The sequence below is a fragment of the Labrus bergylta genome, chromosome 14 (assembly GCF_963930695.1).
Source record: "Labrus bergylta chromosome 14, fLabBer1.1, whole genome shotgun sequence".
NCBI lineage: Eukaryota > Metazoa > Chordata > Actinopteri > Labriformes > Labridae > Labrus > Labrus bergylta.
This window is the reverse complement of record NC_089208.1, coordinates 5110221-5127113: the sequence shown is the minus strand read 5'-3', so window position 1 is coordinate 5127113 and position 16893 is coordinate 5110221. Positions and strand designations below refer to the sequence as shown.

Genomic DNA, 16893 nt, shown 5'->3' with positions numbered 1-16893 from the left:
AGGCAACAAGCCGAAATGCGTCGATCTAATTTGTTAATAAAGTAAATCTTCATACTACAAGTGATGCTGGAGCATGTTGACCTCTTCTCCTCTTATTGTAAAAAGCTTTATGCACTTTTTCCTAAATTAAATTTGAAATAACTCCTTACTTCATTTGTTTTTAAAGACTTTTATTCGGACAGAAATAGTTGTGTTCCAGTTACAGGACAAAAAAAAAGTGCTCATAGATATCAAACTGTTAAACAGTTTGAATGAACAGTAGAAAAGAATATTGTAAATGGTTTCCAAAGTAATTTCTCACCATCCAAGAATACTTTTTCTTGGGGGAAAAAAAATCTGCAGTTAGACTCCATCTTTGATTGTTTTTCGTTTTGTTCGCTAGTAGGTGTGATGATGGTTGTAGTGACGTGACTGAAAATCAATGACAGATTTAGAGTTATAGGAACATATTCAGAGATCAAATCATGTTCACATTATCGATCATTTATGAGCTCAGTGTTAAAAAACACAACTGTGTGGTCCTTTAAATGTGTGCATTACAACATGTGAGCTGCAGCAGCACGGCAGGGGGATGATGACCTTCACTTCAGCAGCCACTCCTTTATTAATGATGCTTCTCTTCACTGCAGCAGCTGAGCAGCTCGGCGTCAGATCAGCTGCAGCCAGCAGTGCTCCTGTCTGGCCAAGTCTAAACATTACAGCTACGTTAAGCACATAAATGCTGACGTTTATTACAGAGACACCTCACAGCTGCAGGACAAATTCAAGGATATATTTCAATAAATGCATGTTTAAAAAGGCGACAAGGATGAGAACAAAAATTATTAGAATCAATCAAAAACATGTTAAAGACTTTAGAAACATTCTGGGGGTTTCTTAGTTTTTCCTTTAAAATTGCACGCTCCGAGATTTACACTTTTATAACTTAAAGCAAAGCAAGAGAAAGAATACATGGCAGATCTATTATTAATATTAATATATTATTGAAGTTAGCAGAACAAAACAGCTTCTATAGACAGCTATTCTTGGATTGTATCTAAAATAACCTGATTTACCTTTTAGACCTTCGCTAGCAGTTAAAACATTACGTTTCTGTATGACTGTTTTTGGGTAGATATTTTGCTTTACAAGTTTTACTTTCAATTTTTCTTTTTTATTCAAACAATACAGATTTAAAAAAACAAGTGTTGAAAGGCAAGATCAAGAAAAACATTTTTGTCCCACTCATATCACGTATATCGTGCAACGTCTCAGATCTGCTGTATGTTACTTTTTACCTTTCATTCTGCATTAATTTGCTTTATGAATAGATATGCACACCATGGTTACATTTCTCAAAAATAAATCCCAACTCAGGTTAAAAATTACATTTGGAGCCTATTTTACATGACAGTGCCTTTTCATATAAAAATATATCATTATTTATATTTGAAGGTGCAAAAGCTGACTTATCACTGTATCAAGTCTTTGGATTAATGTTGACTGTTAACAGGTGAAACAAAGCCTGAGTGCAGTCCCTTTAATTATCTTTGACGGGATTTTGCTCATTAGAACAACGCCACAACTTCAAGTCTGCAATTTGAGGCAAAATGTCACAAGAGGCACCATAAGCATTAAAACAAGTTTTGCCTTTCATTTTAGTTGAAATGCAAAAGTTCCACCATGTCTACAGGCGTCTGAAAATCTCCTCTGCCTCATCAGTTGAGTCTATATTGGGGTTCCTTTGAAGCTCAAAGCAATGTTCAACAGCTGAGCTCCCAGCTCTGCCTGCTGCCCTCCAGGTAGGAACTCTGAAGAAAGCTCTCTGTAGGTGCTGCAGACTCTGCGCTCATGAACGTCCTCCCTGTGAATGGCATGTTTCCATCTATGCCGTGCCTCGCCGTATAACACCACTAAAGATCTGCGAGGAAGATGCACAGCTACCTGGACTTCCTCTGCTAAGCCGAACCCTGGCAGACCCTCTTCAAGGGACATGGTGAGTGTGGTGTTCGATAACATGTTGATGGTGACCAAGCGCTCCCCCCACAGCCACGAGTCGTCCAGGTGTGGATCGATGGCAGAACCTCGCTGAGGATGATAATCCAGATTGCACTGCTCCACAGGTTGAAAGTCTGATAGACTTGGCTCTAGCTTCATCCGGAGCACGAGTTTTTGACTCAAGGCGGGAAGTCCACTGAAGCCACCAAAACGCACTTTTCTTTTCTTGAAGTTCACTTTTGGTCCAAAGTCCTGCAACAAAAATATGAGTAAAAAGTTTGTTTTTATCAGAATGTAATCATCTTTAATAATATTAATAATGGTATGTGTGTGTGATATTCACAAAAGAATGTTTATTGTAATATTGACTACATGCAGTTTATCAAACGTAGGTCACCTTGACTAAAAACTTAGCTATTTGGTATGAAGATCATTTGTGAGTTTACCCTAAAACTTGGTGCAAAACATCTTATATTCTGAAATGTCTGGAATCCAGTTTTAATATATAAAATAAATCAATCAAACCCCTCGCCCTGGTAAATTACATACAAAGTAAACTATGACAGACATCAATTTGCAACAAATTTGTTGTGATTGGCTGCATTTAAAATGTAAAAACTAAAAGGTGTTCCTCATTACCTGTTTCCTTCGACCGGACTGCGACTCATTCCACACATCCTGGTCGATGTGGTTTAGCAGCTCCTTCTCCTCCTCTTCGGATATAAAGTTCTCCCACAGGAAGACACCAGGAAACGTGAAGGATGCACCCTCTGCATCTTCTGCAAGCTTCGTCTCAGGATTGTAGAGGAAATGATGCACAATCTTTACAGAAAAAAAGACGACAGGTAGATCCTTCATTATTCAAAGTCAAAGTCAAAGTCAGATTTATTGTCAATTTCAAAATATGCCAGACATACAGTGGAATCGAAATTGCGTTTGTCTCCATCCCACGGTGCAATACAACCAAAATAAGGTAAAATAAGATAAAATTAAATAAGGTAAGATAAAATAAAATAAAATAAGGTAAAATAAGGTAAAATAGATAAAATAAAATAATAAAATAAGGTAAAATAGATAAAATAAAATAAGGTAAAATAAGGTAAAATAGATAAAATAAAATAATAAAATAAGGTAAAATAGATCAAATAAAATAAGGTAAAATAAGGTAAAATAGATCAAATAAAATAATAAAATAAGGTAAAATAGATAAAATAAAATAAGGTAAAATAAAATAAGGTAAAATAAGATAAAATAAGGTAAAATAAGATAAAGTAAAATAAAATAAAATAAAATAAAATAAGGTAAAATAAAATAAGATAAAATAAGGTAAAATAGATAAAATAAAATAATAAAATAAGGTAAAATAGATAAAATAAAATAAGGTAAAATAAAATAAGGTAAAATAAGATAAAATAAGGTAAAATAAGATAAAATAAAATAAGGTAAAATAAGATAAAATAAGGTAAAATAAGATAAAATAAAATAAGGTAAAATAAGATAAATAATATTTACAGTAATAAATTCTATAGCATTCATGATATTGTAATCTCTGATGGTTAGCCACAAGTTCACAAAATTAAATAAATGTCTGAGTACTGCATGATAACAATTAATGCCAATTCAGGAGGAGCAACATTAAACAGCCAAACAGAGAGAAGTGTACCGACCACACACATAAACAAAAACATCCTGACTGTGAAAGTAAACACACACTGCTGTTTCTTCCTTTAAGCACGAAATACCAATGTAACTAGTAACAAGAGAAATGTCATCTGTCTTAATAATGTAATAATACTGTTACAAAGTGACAAACTGAGGCGTTTCAACCTGGTTCGCTAGAATGTCCCATGAGAGCATCCGTACATGTTCGAGTATGGCGCTAGGTAGCATTATCTGTGTTTGTTTACAGCGTACTAAATAAATGTCAAATCCGTTTTTCACTAATATTTGTTTACCTTTGGTTTATTTGCCTCCAACTGTCCCTTTCCTGTTAAATGTTCGCATATCAGACACCGCCTTATTCCTTTACAAGCACATGAAGAAGTGCCGTCCCTGCTGTCAGGAGCCATCATCCTGCATCTTCTTCGTGTGTTCCCGGCGGGTAGCACACTCCTGTTGGAATAGGTTGATATCGCCCCCTAGCGGAAATGTTCATATTAACCCTGAGACTGTAAAAAGTATTTAGGTGTTATTATTTATTTAACTGTTGTTTCCACAGGAACTCTGCAAATAAAGATAAAGATAAAGATAAACTTTATTGATGGGGGAAATTTGTGCATTACAGCAGCTCAAGAAAACAGGGGACGGGAATATAATTATTAAAAATAAAAATAGAAGTTAAAAATCAAATCAAACATATTTACATCAGTCATTAACGAAGATTTGCATTAACCAACATGTCTCATAACAACAGCACACAAACATTTAAATTGAATAGATGCAAAGGAAACATAGACTGTAACTATTAGAAAACGATCAAAGGAACACAAACCAATAAAATAAAATAAAATAAGACAAAAGTACATGAACGTGTTCTGGCTAAATTAAAAGGAGAAAAAACAGCAACGAGTTAAGGTACACACATTTATTATAAATAAGAAGATACTGTCTGTCTGTCTGATAACATTTAAAGAACCGTCAGTGTTTAAACATAATCTTAAAGCATTTACATGTTGGGTTTATTTTCCAGGGATTTTAAATTTGAATTAAAAAATATATATATATTTTTAATAATAGAAAAAATATTTTACAATTTAATATACATATATATATTTAAAGATTTAAATAAAAAAAATAAAACAAAATGTTTAAATAATTTTCAAAGTTGAAAACGGTATGGCTTAAGAACTTCTACAGCAACGTTTATATAACTGAGCAATTAAAAAATTCAGTGTTAATTTTTCTACACACATTTTTACTTCTATCATTCAGAAAACAACTTGTTGTCAACAGATCATCAACCTGACTGGCTGATTGAACCAAAACCAATGATCCCTTTTTTCCTTGTATCGAAGAAAAGTTGAGGGCCCTATGGGGGGGCCCGGACTCCAGATTGGGAACCAATCACAGACTGTAAATAATACTGGAACCAATGCATTACAGTATGTTTGGCCTGGCAGACTGAACTCAGGGCGTCAGGCTTCAGCGCACATTTAAACCACGCCCACCGGATATACGTAGCGTTTTCCCCGGGAAAGCTCAGTTTGTGCAGGAGGAGTGAGATCTCTGAAGTCGTTGAAGTGTAAGGTGAGTAATTTATCCACTAATTTGAATAAAAAAGAAATGACTGACTTACAGTTTATTATATTAAATGAACGTGAAGTGTAGGCACGTCAGCGTCATAATAATGTATTTTGTCAGTAGTCTTAATAAAGTTGTGAGACTGTAGTCGGTGCTTACAACGTGGTTTACCAGCCTCAGTTGTTACCAGGAAAAACGTTAAACATTATTTAATTCCTTAACAAACTTACTGTACATTAACCATACATATATATTTACAACATGTTATATTGTTAAACTAGTGTTTAAAGTCACAGCTCCTACAGTAGACTAGTAGAAAAGGGAGTCCTGGTTTGTTATTGTCTATTTTTTTCAGCTAAGTTTCAAAGTTTTTGTCTTAAACTCATCGTTAACACTTTCTTTTGCTGCACACACATTTTCCTTTGAAAACTACCATCAAAAAAGGCTAAAAAACACATCATTTCTGAGTATGTTTGAACATTCAGGAAGGACACAACAAAGGAACAGTCTCATGCATTTCACCACACATGTCTCTGCAGAGGAGAACACCAAATGAACTCTATATAACCACCATGTGTTGATTATGAGTTAGTCCTTTGGATGCATAGATTTGAAATGGCCTTGTGTCAAAGGTGAATTGTTAAAACTTACTGGTGGAGTACCTCAGCCAATCAGGAGGGCACTGAGTCTACCAAACAAGCCTGCAGTTCTCCTTTCCTGTTGTACGATTGTATTTTGGGTAATTTCATACTTGACTTGTGTTTCTCTCTACAGGTAAAATATGGAGAAAATCACAGAGAAGCTTCTACTGGAGAAATGCTCTCCAAAGACCAACAAGCTAGAGCAAATCAAGACACTGAAGTAAGAATTTGTATTATGTGTGTGTATTAAATGTGCAGCTCACAACAACATATTGTAGTATTTGTATTTTGAGGGTCCCTGCAGCAGCAACGAGAAGGAACTGAATTCAGGGGGTGACGTGCAGGAAAGGGCCGAGGTTGGATTCAAACACACGGCGGCTGCGACGAGTACCTCAGCCTCCATACATGGGCACGATAGATAAGATGTTATTCATGCAATAATTAGACATACTGGATGGGGTATAACTGCAGTGTTTAGATTGTAATCTTAATTGGGTGAGTGATGGCACAAATCCAAGGCTTTTGATTTCCTACTGAATTGATATTCTGACTTTTAACCTTCTCCACTATTCAGCCTATCCAAGATGGCTCTGAAGCATCAGGATTTGTCCACCAAGTTGCTGTCCCGTCTTCAGTCCCTGGAGCGTTTGGATCTGTCTGGAAACCGGCTGCAGGAGTTACCAAAGAACCTGAAGCTGCCCGCGCTCCGCTACCTGGACCTCAGCGACAACCAGATGGAGGACGTAACAACTCTGGAGTCTGTGTGTGGTGTTGAGGAGCTCAAGATGGAGGACAACCTTTACATCACTGTAAGGACTTATCTAATGACCTCATTATCTGTGTGTAGTCCACAGTTTGGGCACTATACACAGTTTCTGGCATGTGGAAGAAGACGTATATACAAGTTAGGAAATGTTTGATTTAATTTATCAAAGCACATTAAGAAGAAGATTTTTATTTGTTCATGTTCACTGCACCAGCTCATACATATAACATTTATTTTGAGGTAGCGTAGATTATGTTGTTTAAATTCCCCCAATCAGTTTTCGCCTCATACGTGTGGAGTTTGCATATTCTAACCGTGTCTGTGGGCGACCTTTCACAGAGCAGAAACTGCAAAGACATGCAGATGATGTGAGCTAGAAACTCCCAGGTTTCTGTGGGTGTAAACGCTCCTCCATTGTGTTAGCCCTGTGATTGATCGTCAAGGGTCGTTCCCCCGCCTTTGACCGAGTGTGAACATACACAGACAAGTGGGACAAGCTTCAACGTCCGACATCCTGCACAGGATAATATGTTATTGATAAGGGATAGGCAGATAGAAGTTCAACGTTACATTACTGCTTTTGATTATTTTGAATTGGAAACCTGTTTGTAAAAAACAAGTTTAAATCTTCTGTAAAAAAAAAATGCAAAAATAATGTTATGACCCTGTTCCAAGCGGCTAAAATCCACATTATCTCTTATTTTGTTAAATGTGTTTGATAATGCAAAGAACAATTATGCAGCCACCAGCTACTTCATAATATTCATGTCAAACTGTTTAACATAAAAAAATGATTATTAGTGGAGACATCTCTTCTCAGACTCACGTTAACTAGTTTAAATGCAGTATCACGCTTCTGTGCGATTGGCTTTAATACAGATGGATTAACACATGGAAAGTTACAATCCTGGATGAGAAACTGGAATGTTTTAGGATATATTTAACCTCACTGGGTTTTACCACTATGACACTGTAAGGCACACATAGCAGGTTACATAATCCCTCTTTACGTCCAAGAAAAAAACAACCCTCAAAACAAATTTATTAAAGCACAACAAAGAAACTTTGATTTCTAATAAAGTGCAAAGACTGGTTTGGTTTTTGCCACCACAGCAGACCTGCGGTGCAGTTTATGGCTGAGCCCAGAGAGAGCAAACTTTGAGCCTTCATCCTCGGGAAGATGCTCTAGGGTGGATTAATATACAGAAATACATTTTATTATGGCAAGACCAGTAGTTAAATCTGTATCGTCAGGAAGGTAAGACTCTGTAGTCAGAGACTTTCAGTCCAGATTAGAAACAAATTTACCCAATTTGAGGATATTTTCATATACTTTGTTTTCTTTTTGATCTTTTATTTAAATATAGTATCTTACCATGTCTTAATTTTTGCTCAGTTTCATGTCTTTTAAAGCTCCTAATGTTAAACATGTTTTGTTTTTAACTCCATTTATCTCTTTGACTTGCTTTATTTATAAATGGTGCTCCATACATGAACCTGCCTTGCCTCGAGAGACGTGTTTGTTAACGATGCTTTTCTGTCGCAGGTCAGTGATAACTACAAGATGATGGTGTTGTTGCCCAACTTGAGGATTTTCAACAGTAAAGATGTCACAACCACTGCCAACCACATCCGCTTCGTCTACAGCGAGAACCTGAGGACCAGGGTATGAACACAGCTGCTGATAGTTTAACATCTGTAATGATTGTCCTGTGTTAAACTCCATACATAGTGTGTGTTAAACTCCATACATAGTGTGTGTTAAACACCATACATAGTGTGTTAAACACCATACATAGTGTGTTAAACTCCATACATAGTGTGTGTTAAACACCATACATAGTGTGTGTTAAACTCCATACATAGTGTGTGTTAAACACCATACATAGTGTGTGTTAAACTCCAGACATAGTGTGTTAAACTCCAGACATAGCATAGTTATATGCTTAGACTGAGATGACAGTGTCTTTTGGGTTATAAAGTCTGTATTGTTACTTTGATTATTTCAGATTGTTGCAGTTTGGGAGAAGAGCTTCAGCCTCCCTGATCCCATCACAGCAGAGAGCATGTCTGCGTTGGAGACAAAGTTTGTCAGCGTGGCCCGTCAGCAGGTTAAATATGGACCCAATTCAGTCAGCGACTTCACCAAATGGAGGGTGAGTTCAGGACGCTAGAGAAATGCAGACTCGTTAAATGTGTTGCCTTCTGTCGTTTTTTTAACAATCTCTTTTGTGTTTCAGGTGGAGATTTTGGCCAAGGAGTATCTGCTCTCTCTGACGGAACCAAAAGATGAAGCCGAGGGGGAGGAGTCTAACAAAACTCAAGAGAACTGTGTAAGATCATGAAGAATGACCTGCTCTATAGGGGTTTAGTTCAGCATGGGGTTAATCACTAGACAGTACACCACCTGCAGGGGCTGATTTCTCCTCCCTCTTGCATCATTGTGGACATTTTTGTCCATTTGGGCAAATGTTTCCTCTTTAATTTAACCCTTGAAATGCCAGAATCATGTAATCAAACTGCTGATAATTATTCAATATTTGACAGTTTTGAGCAGGGCTGGAGTTATTTAAGAGATGTATGCAGAAAAAAGTAGAACAAAATATCAATCTGTTCTATTTTTATAGCAGTTTTTGTAAATTAGACATTTTCACCCTGCAATGTCCAAACATGGAACTACATTTTAAATCTGATACTACACAAAAACTAACAATGCATCAGTGTCAATATTTTGGATAATCTTTGACATATCCAAGACTGATTAAAAAATAATCCCCCAGCCACCAAATATTTGTTATATGGAAAATAACTCAATTTTAGTTTAATTAATTTTATTTAATTTTTTCATAAATAACAACAGTGACATCAAGCAATCAAACTGGCATTTAAAGGTTTAAATTCCTAAAAATGATTGAGTGTTTGGTAGTTTTGAGCAGGGCTGAAGTTGTTTAAGAGATGTATGCAGAAAAAAGTAGAACAAAATATCAATCTGTTTTGGAAGTGGACATTTTTGTCCTTAGTGACTTAGTAGTGTAGTATGTAGAGGGTAGTAAATTAAACTGATGCCTGAGAATTAAACTCAAACAAACCGGCCACTGGGGCACGTGGGTAGTGGATCTTATGCAAGATCAAAAATGTCAACATCTTAAACTACACAAGACATAACAACATCTGCCGCCCAAGGAAGGAGTTGTTCCAAAAATCCAGCTGAAATAAATACTGAAATATTAGATTGATTATACCAGTTTTGTCAAACTTAGTCTGGATGTTGAAAACAAAATAAATACAAATGAATAAAACACTCAATGGTAATCATAATTCTAATCATACAAAACAATGTGAAGAGCTCCAGCACCACCTTTGTTACTAAGATGATGGTTTCTGGGTATTTTATGTTTAATTACACCAAAGTCCTAAAGTGTGCAGCAACCCTGAATGTTAAGTAAGGCATTTTGTATGAAGCTTAAACCATGTGTTCACTTTTCTCAGTATGTCTCAACACCTACCAAGAGGAGACAAACAGATTCAGAGACAGAGGACAACATCACACCTGGTAAGAGACCATGTGCAGATCTCCCAGCCTCCCCAGCTCCAGGCAGTGCTCAGAAGTCCAGGGGCCGCCCCAGACTTCAGGCGCTCCCAGCCTCCCCAGCTCATCAAGACAGTGCTCAGAAGTCCAGGGGCCGCCCCAGACTTCAGGCGCTCCCAGCCTCCCCAGCTCCAGGCGGTGCTCAGAAGTCCAGGGGCCGCCCCAGACTTCAGGCGCTCCCAGCCTCCCCAGCTCCAGGCGGTGCTCAGAAGTCCAGGGGCCGCCCCAGACTTCAGGAACTAACACAAACTGTGAGGATGAGCCCTCGCAAAGTGGCTCAGCCTCCTTCTACCCCCACCAGAGGACAGAGGGGATCAAAGTCTCCCAGAAGAGGCTCCAACGTGGGACAAAGTGAAGAGGATGAAGAGGTCTGCAAAAAAGAGTTTAAAGCCAAAGCGCTGCACACAGAGGTAACGTGAATACAGCTTTAGGATACTCTGGGTTTTCCTGAATTTAATACTGTAGGACCTCAAAAGCTAAGGTTCTATTTGTAGAGCTCCACACTGATTATTTTTTTTATCTTTTGCTTTAGCTTCATATCCATTCAGCAAAAACGATATAATGCTGTTTGTCTTGTCATTTAAGGTTGTGTCTTTGTCTATGTATCCTTCATAACAGCCGGTGCACCTGAAGCCTCTCCACGTCCTCCAGTGTCACAGTAAACAGGACAACTCTGAGGATTTCTCCACCCAGCTGTGGGCCTGTGCTTTCCAGCCGGTGCCAGATTCAACAGGTACTGTCAGATAAAGAAAAAACCGGTCCCTTGGTAAAATGACCCAGGGCAACAACGAGGCATTTTGAGCATATTAAGACTAATCAAAATGAGATTAATGTCATTTCTAAATGCATTTTAAAAGCTTTCCTGTGAGTGTTTTAATGCGTATGAGTGTAAATCTTTTCTTGTGTGAACAGGGGCTGGGGGAAGCCGTCTGGTTGCTACTTGTGGAGGAGACTCTCTCTGTGTGATCGACTGTGAGACGGGGATGGTGATGAAGAAGTACAAAGTCCCTGGCGAGGTTTGCTCCATTTATCCTCTTAAGCCTTGAACATTTCTGCACAACTTAAGACACATTCAGACATAGGGGGGTGACAATGTGCGTCCATAATGATCAGATGTTTTGGGGATATTGAATAAATGTGCATGTTTGTGTGACGTTGTTTCCCACAACAGGAGTTCTTCTCTCTGGCCTGGTCCACAGTGTTGATGTCCAGAGGGGGCGGGGCCTCGGCTCAGCACTGCAGCATTCTGGCGGCCGGTGGTAAGAGAGGCCTGGTCAAACTGATCCACCCCAGGAACAACGTGGCCTACGGGGAGTTCAGGGCGAGCCGCAAAGCTCTGTCCGTCCTTCGTTTCAACCACCACCAGGGAAACTTCCTGTTCAGTGAGTCACGCTTACTTCTGATCAACTTTAGCTTATTTAGAAGGGAACTTCTTATTTCCTCTTACACTCTCATACTTTGCTACACTTCAGCTTTATCTTATCACCTGTTTGCTTTGTGTCCTGCAGCGGGATCATACGATAACAAGATAGTGATGTGGGACATCGGTGGAGTGGACGGCCAGTACAACTTCAAAGTAAAGTGAGTGTTATAACCAACAACAAATCAGTCTTTACAAAACTTTAAAAAAAAACTAAACTTGAAACAAAGGACTCCCCAGCTTAAACAACATACAATTTAAAAACGACTTGTTGAGATAATCACACCTCTGTCTGGTGAACAAAATGCATCCTGTCTTTCTTTTTATGGGCCAATGAATACTTTAAAAGCACTGTACTTTTGCATTTGCATTGAGGAGATAATTATAAGAATATTTCTGCTGTGTTTGTCCCTGCAGTCAGCTTCTGATGTTAGAGGTCAGTGCCACCCCTCTGCACATCTGCCTGCCCCCGAAATCCCCAAACGTACACCTGCTGACGGCCTGTGAGGACGGCCTGCACTTCTACAACACGCAGCTGGGCACCACCAACAGCTCAAAGAGGTAAAGGCATCCACAGTGTGTGTGTGTGTGTGAGTCTTGTATACGTGACTGCCTTTCATGCATATTGTGTCACTTTGACATGTTGTTATAATGACTGACCTCTTGTGAAGTCAGACTCCTGTAACATCTTTGAGCATCTATGTTTGAACTTAATCATGACGGCATGTAAAAGTTGCAGCAGCTCACATCAGCACACAATTATTAAGGTAGAACGTGCAACTGTTTGATCCAGTAGATGTCGCCCTTGAGCCAAAAAAACGGCTGTTGGTGACACCTCAGCCCTACTGAAGCCTCTGCTCTCCTCCAGTGACAGACCTCCGTTTGCACTAAGGCTGCCATTGCCTGTGCATTGTTGTTTTAGCAGGCTAAAGTTAGCTAGTTAGCTTCACATTGCATGTACATTTACACAAAATGACCAGGATGTAAAAAGGCTTATGTGACATCCAAATAAGCAGCGATTATGTTCTTGACTAAAACAGCTTTTATACGCAACGAGGGGAGTCTGCTGTCCCGTCCATCTAAACATGATGTAAACACGGCACTGACAACAACGCAGCCAGCTGGACTCACACTTCTCACTCATTGTAGACAGTCATGACTCAGAGACACATTTACAGAAGATAAACTGGATTTCCGCTGCATTTATGTGTTAAAAGGTTGCACATTCTTCCTTTAAGACCACTGATAAACATTTATTTTGTAAAATGCATGCATAAAAAGACCATAAGATCAGGTGTGTTGACTGGAGATTTCATTAGAAAACAAGTGTGTATAAAATCATAACTTTGTCCAAACAAAAGAATATATATGTTTTTTTTTTTTTCTCAGCAGGTCAAAAGAAATGGAGGTAACGTTCCCGATCTATAAGAAGGAGGACAAAGACAATGACTACCACACCATCGATGGCCTCAGTTTTCTCACTGATGACATAGTTGGTAAGTAAAGCTCACACTGCCTTCTTTACCATGCGTTTAAAAGTATACCACTTCCACAGACATCAGCGACCTCTCTTTGTTTTAAACGTCAAAACAGCAAATGTGCAGATTGCCATGAAATGTCCTACAGACCTCCATGGAGCAGAAGGTGTAAACCCAAACATATCATTGCATTATGAGGATAATGCATATTACTAAAATAATCTAAGAAAAGCATTTATTTTTTTAGCTGTACTGCATGGAGGAAGTCAGACCTTTTAAACAGTCATTTTTTTATTTTATTTTTTTTATTATTTATTATTTATTTATTTAATTTAATTATTATTTTTTTTAATCTATTTTTTAGTATCTATTTTTTTGTACATTCTTAATTTTTCTTTTTTTTATTTAAATTGTACTGTGTTCACTTTTTGTCTGCAATCTTTGCTCTTTGCTGCTGTGACAATGTAAATTTCCCTGATGTGGGATAAATAAAGGATTATCTTATCTTATCTTAATTATTATTTCAAATCCAACAGGAATCCAGTCACAATTTAGAAATGTTTCTGAAACTGAACAGGCTGAAAAAATACTACAAAGTAGTATTTTAAACAGCCACTTGGGGGCGCTATTATCTAATGTGATGTTTGTTACTGTGCAGTGAGGCTGTGACTCCTAATGGACCACATCTGTTCCTACTAGTGTACTAGATATCTATAAAGTCAGTTATGTAAATATTTAAGGCTCATTTAAAGGTTGAAATCTCCTCGTTAATGATTGTGGTAACGAGTCTAAGTATGTATACTTTATAAAATTCAAGAAGCTCTCAGGTTCTAAATGATAAAACTTTAAACACCCTGCCCACAGCCTCCTCCTTTTCTCCTCATACTCTCAAATGTCCTTTGATGTTCTCCTTCTTTACATTCATTGGTTGTTTTTTTTCCTCTAGCCTCCAAGAACTACATGCATGGCTCCATCTACCTGTGGAGCTGGAGCAGGACGAAGGCTCAGCGTCCCGATAAGAAGAACAACGAGGTGTGTGCCGTGGTGTTGGCCGAGCTGCAGTGGGCCAGCACGGAGATCCCGTACCTGGCTCTCAACACTTGTCCTGGTAAGTTAAACTAGTGGAGCTGGATTTGTAATAGAACCTTTTTGGATTACCGTATTTAATTTATATGCTCTTGTTTTTTAATATCCAGTGTGTCAGTGTACTCTGTTTATTGAGTTTTGTGTTTCAGATAAAAAATCATTTTATTCTCATTTTAACATTTGAATGTTTGCTCCCTTCTTTCTAGGCCAGGCCTACATCGTGTGTGGAGATGACAAGGGCAGGCTGTGGACCTACCACGTCACCGACCTGCAGAAAAACACTTTCCAGGCTGGAAAACCCGTCCTGCCTACTGAGGTATTCATCTCTTCTTCACATTTTTCCTTTTTACTTCACCACTCTGCTTTCATGAAATGACTTGGAGAAACAACATTTAATTTTATATTTCTCGTCTCTTGTGGTAATGTTTACACAACACTCCAAGAATTATTTGTGGACTCTATCTTATGTGTTAGACTCTATCTTATGTGTTAGACTCTATCTTATGTGTTAGACTCTATCGTGATTGTAATACAAACACAGTTAACACAACAACAATCCTGTGCAACAATTTGCACATACTTATAAACATCCTCTGATATTTGCGCGACCCCAATCATCGTGTTAGCACTTTCATCAATCCATTCCTATCACCATGGCGATATCTAGAATATAAGTATTATATTTATTGTTTCCTCTTCTCACCACTAAGCCTCTGATGTGTTCCTGTGTTCTGACAGGTGTTGGAGTGGCCGGCCCCGATGAGGACGGGCCTCGGCCAGGTGGAGGGCCCCTCCATCAACAGCGTAGCTATGGACCCGGAGCTCAACTTCCTGGTGGCTCTTAGCGACAAGAACATGGTGATCGTGTGGAAGAGAGACGAGTCACCATGAGCAACGTGAAGGACTGAGAGACTGCAGCTCATAAGCAGACGACTTGAAGATCTGCTGGTTTCATGTAAACCTTCATCTTTTTGTACTCTGGAAAGACGAGTTTACCAAATCTTGGTATTTTGGAGGTTAAATAGACTGTTGAAGGCTCAATGAAAGTAACCTGATTCTAATCCCCTGTAAAGGGGAAATTAACCTTTATGTGCTCTCTGTCAGAGCATGAACATAAACTCTCAGGTTCACAGAAGATTAGAGATGTAGGCAAAGATGCTGCTTGTGTAAAGTAGCATAGCCAAGGTGATGAAATGTTCACTTTGTGCCACAGAATTATTTGAATTAGTTCTGTTTTATGTGTCAACATTTCAAAAACTTAATTTAAGTCTACTTTAAAAACAATTGTGCAACATGGGCAGCATAAAGAGCTATAGGTTGACCTCAGGTCTTTTTGGATTTTGTTGTTTAATTTGATCGATTTTCCATTTTAAATTTACTTCTTCTTGGCTTAAATAAAAATGCTGCTTTTAAATATTTGTCCAGAAACACAACTCCAAAATAATTTGTTGCTAGGCTACTGTAAAAAGTAATTCATATCAGGATTCTGTTTTCATCTTTTCAAGAAGATTCCCAAGAAGAGAAGCAAAAAAAACAAAATCAGTGCCGGTTTAATCGTGAACAGAATTCAACGTTTCATTGGGTCTCTCATGCACTGTGATATGTATTCTGTTTTTTTGTACATATTTTTATTGTACATATTTTTTATGAATAACTGAATGTGCACAGACCTTGTCTACTTTTTTTTTAGGCCAATGTTTTGACCTCTGTGAACTTTTACATGTTATAACAATAAGGAGTGCAAACTCTCCTCTCTGTTATTACTGCTGTGAGGCATGAAGAGTAGAAATGCAGCCTTACAAAAACAACTCTTCATGTTATGTAAAGTTGTACAAACATTTTGTTTAATAAAAAAAAAAAAGTCTCAGCACATATCGGAATTGTGATATCTTTATTTTGTGTGATCAGCTGGATAATGATAAAAGAAAAGTGAACAGGTATGAATATGTACTTCACTCTAATGTCACCTGTATAGAGAAACCTGTCATGACATTTATTTTGATTTGTTTTTATTTAAACAATATGTTTGATGTGTTCTGGGCTGAATTGAGATGAATGTGAATTCATATTAGTTTTCAGTATTTTATATGAATCATATTTTGTACCATGAACTTAATGTCTCTAACTTTGTGTTGCTTTGTAATTATTGGATCAAATGTCTCATCGGTTGGTAAGCCGACGCCCTGCTGGGGATTTGTGAGTAAGAAGACCTCTTAAAGTGTCTGTTGAATTATTCAAATACTGGGATTGAAAAGCATCACATTTATTTTTTATTCAAAGAATGACAGACATGCCAAAAAGAAAGAGTCTGTGTGGAAGATTAGTAATGGTTTCTGAACATACCGGACATCTTTTCACTCCCTGACTCATCTGATGGTTCATGTGTTTCCCTAAAAAACAGGAAATCAAATGATGCACAATTTACTTTGAATTGAATCAGATTTCTCTGGATTTTATTATAGTTAAAAAAACAAAAAACATAGTTCTAGTCCCCAGACACTCAGGGAAATGCTACATATACCTTTAAATACTTTAGTTCTGGTTATTTTTATTTCCTTTGATAGATGTCTGATGAAAACCAACTTTGCACTCTTCAAAAAGGGATTACAGTCTGTCCCATATGTGTATTATTTTTATGAATGGTTTATTTGATAGGAACAAATACAATATGCATAGACAAACTGAATGCAAGTATA

General features: G+C 37.7%; 2 protein-coding genes across 3 annotated transcripts; one reads left to right on the top strand and one right to left on the bottom strand.

The window, feature by feature from the left end:
• Positions 1–170: 170 nt before the first annotated feature.
• Positions 171–4069, bottom strand: alkbh4 (alkB homolog 4, lysine demthylase). The gene is made up of 3 exons (XM_020640542.3): positions 3933–4069; positions 2617–2799; positions 171–2229 (listed from the first exon to the last, which is right to left on the bottom strand). Exons 1-3 carry the CDS (start codon positions 4047–4049, stop codon positions 1708–1710), a joined length of 822 nt encoding a protein of 273 aa, XP_020496198.2. The 5' UTR covers positions 4050–4069; the 3' UTR covers positions 171–1707.
• Positions 4070–5167: 1098 nt separating this feature from the next.
• lrwd1 (leucine-rich repeats and WD repeat domain containing 1) lies at positions 5168–16069 on the top strand. 2 transcript variants are annotated; one of them, XM_065963369.1, is made up of 16 exons: positions 5168–5223; positions 5992–6078; positions 6433–6667; positions 8171–8290; positions 8634–8780; positions 8865–8957; positions 10114–10623; positions 10832–10946; positions 11126–11229; positions 11385–11595; positions 11722–11794; positions 12051–12194; positions 13026–13129; positions 14058–14219; positions 14404–14513; positions 14936–16069. In XM_065963369.1, the coding sequence occupies exons 2-16, from the start codon at positions 5999–6001 to the stop codon at positions 15086–15088; spliced, it is 2361 nt and encodes a 786-aa protein (XP_065819441.1). In that variant the 5' UTR covers positions 5168–5223; positions 5992–5998; the 3' UTR covers positions 15089–16069. The 2 variants fall into 2 exon arrangements, with proteins under 2 accessions (XP_065819441.1, XP_065819440.1); XM_065963368.1 differs by having other exon boundaries at positions 13023–13129.
• Positions 16070–16893: the final 824 nt, after the last annotated feature.

What these genes read in the sequence shown, in the direction of transcription:
- lrwd1 (XM_065963368.1), top strand. Translation starts at nt 5,999, where the DNA reads ATGGAGAAAATCACAGAGAAGCTTCTACTGGAGAAATGCTCTCCAAAG. An exon ending in ACAAAACTCAAGAGAACTGT is followed by an intron (nt 8,958 to 10,113) that starts GTAAGATCATGA and finishes CACTTTTCTCAG; the next exon opens with TATGTCTCAACACCTACCAA. An exon ending in GCCGGTGCCAGATTCAACAG is followed by an intron (nt 10,947 to 11,125) that starts GTACTGTCAGAT and finishes TTGTGTGAACAG; the next exon opens with GGGCTGGGGGAAGCCGTCTG.
- alkbh4 (XM_020640542.3), bottom strand. Translation starts at nt 4,049, where the DNA reads ATGATGGCTCCTGACAGCAGGGACGGCACTTCTTCATGTGCTTGTAAA. An exon ending in TGGAGGCAAATAAACCAAAG is followed by an intron (nt 2,800 to 3,932) that starts GTAAACAAATAT and finishes TTTTCTGTAAAG; the next exon opens with ATTGTGCATCATTTCCTCTA. An exon ending in AGTCCGGTCGAAGGAAACAG is followed by an intron (nt 2,230 to 2,616) that starts GTAATGAGGAAC and finishes TTTTTGTTGCAG; the next exon opens with GACTTTGGACCAAAAGTGAA.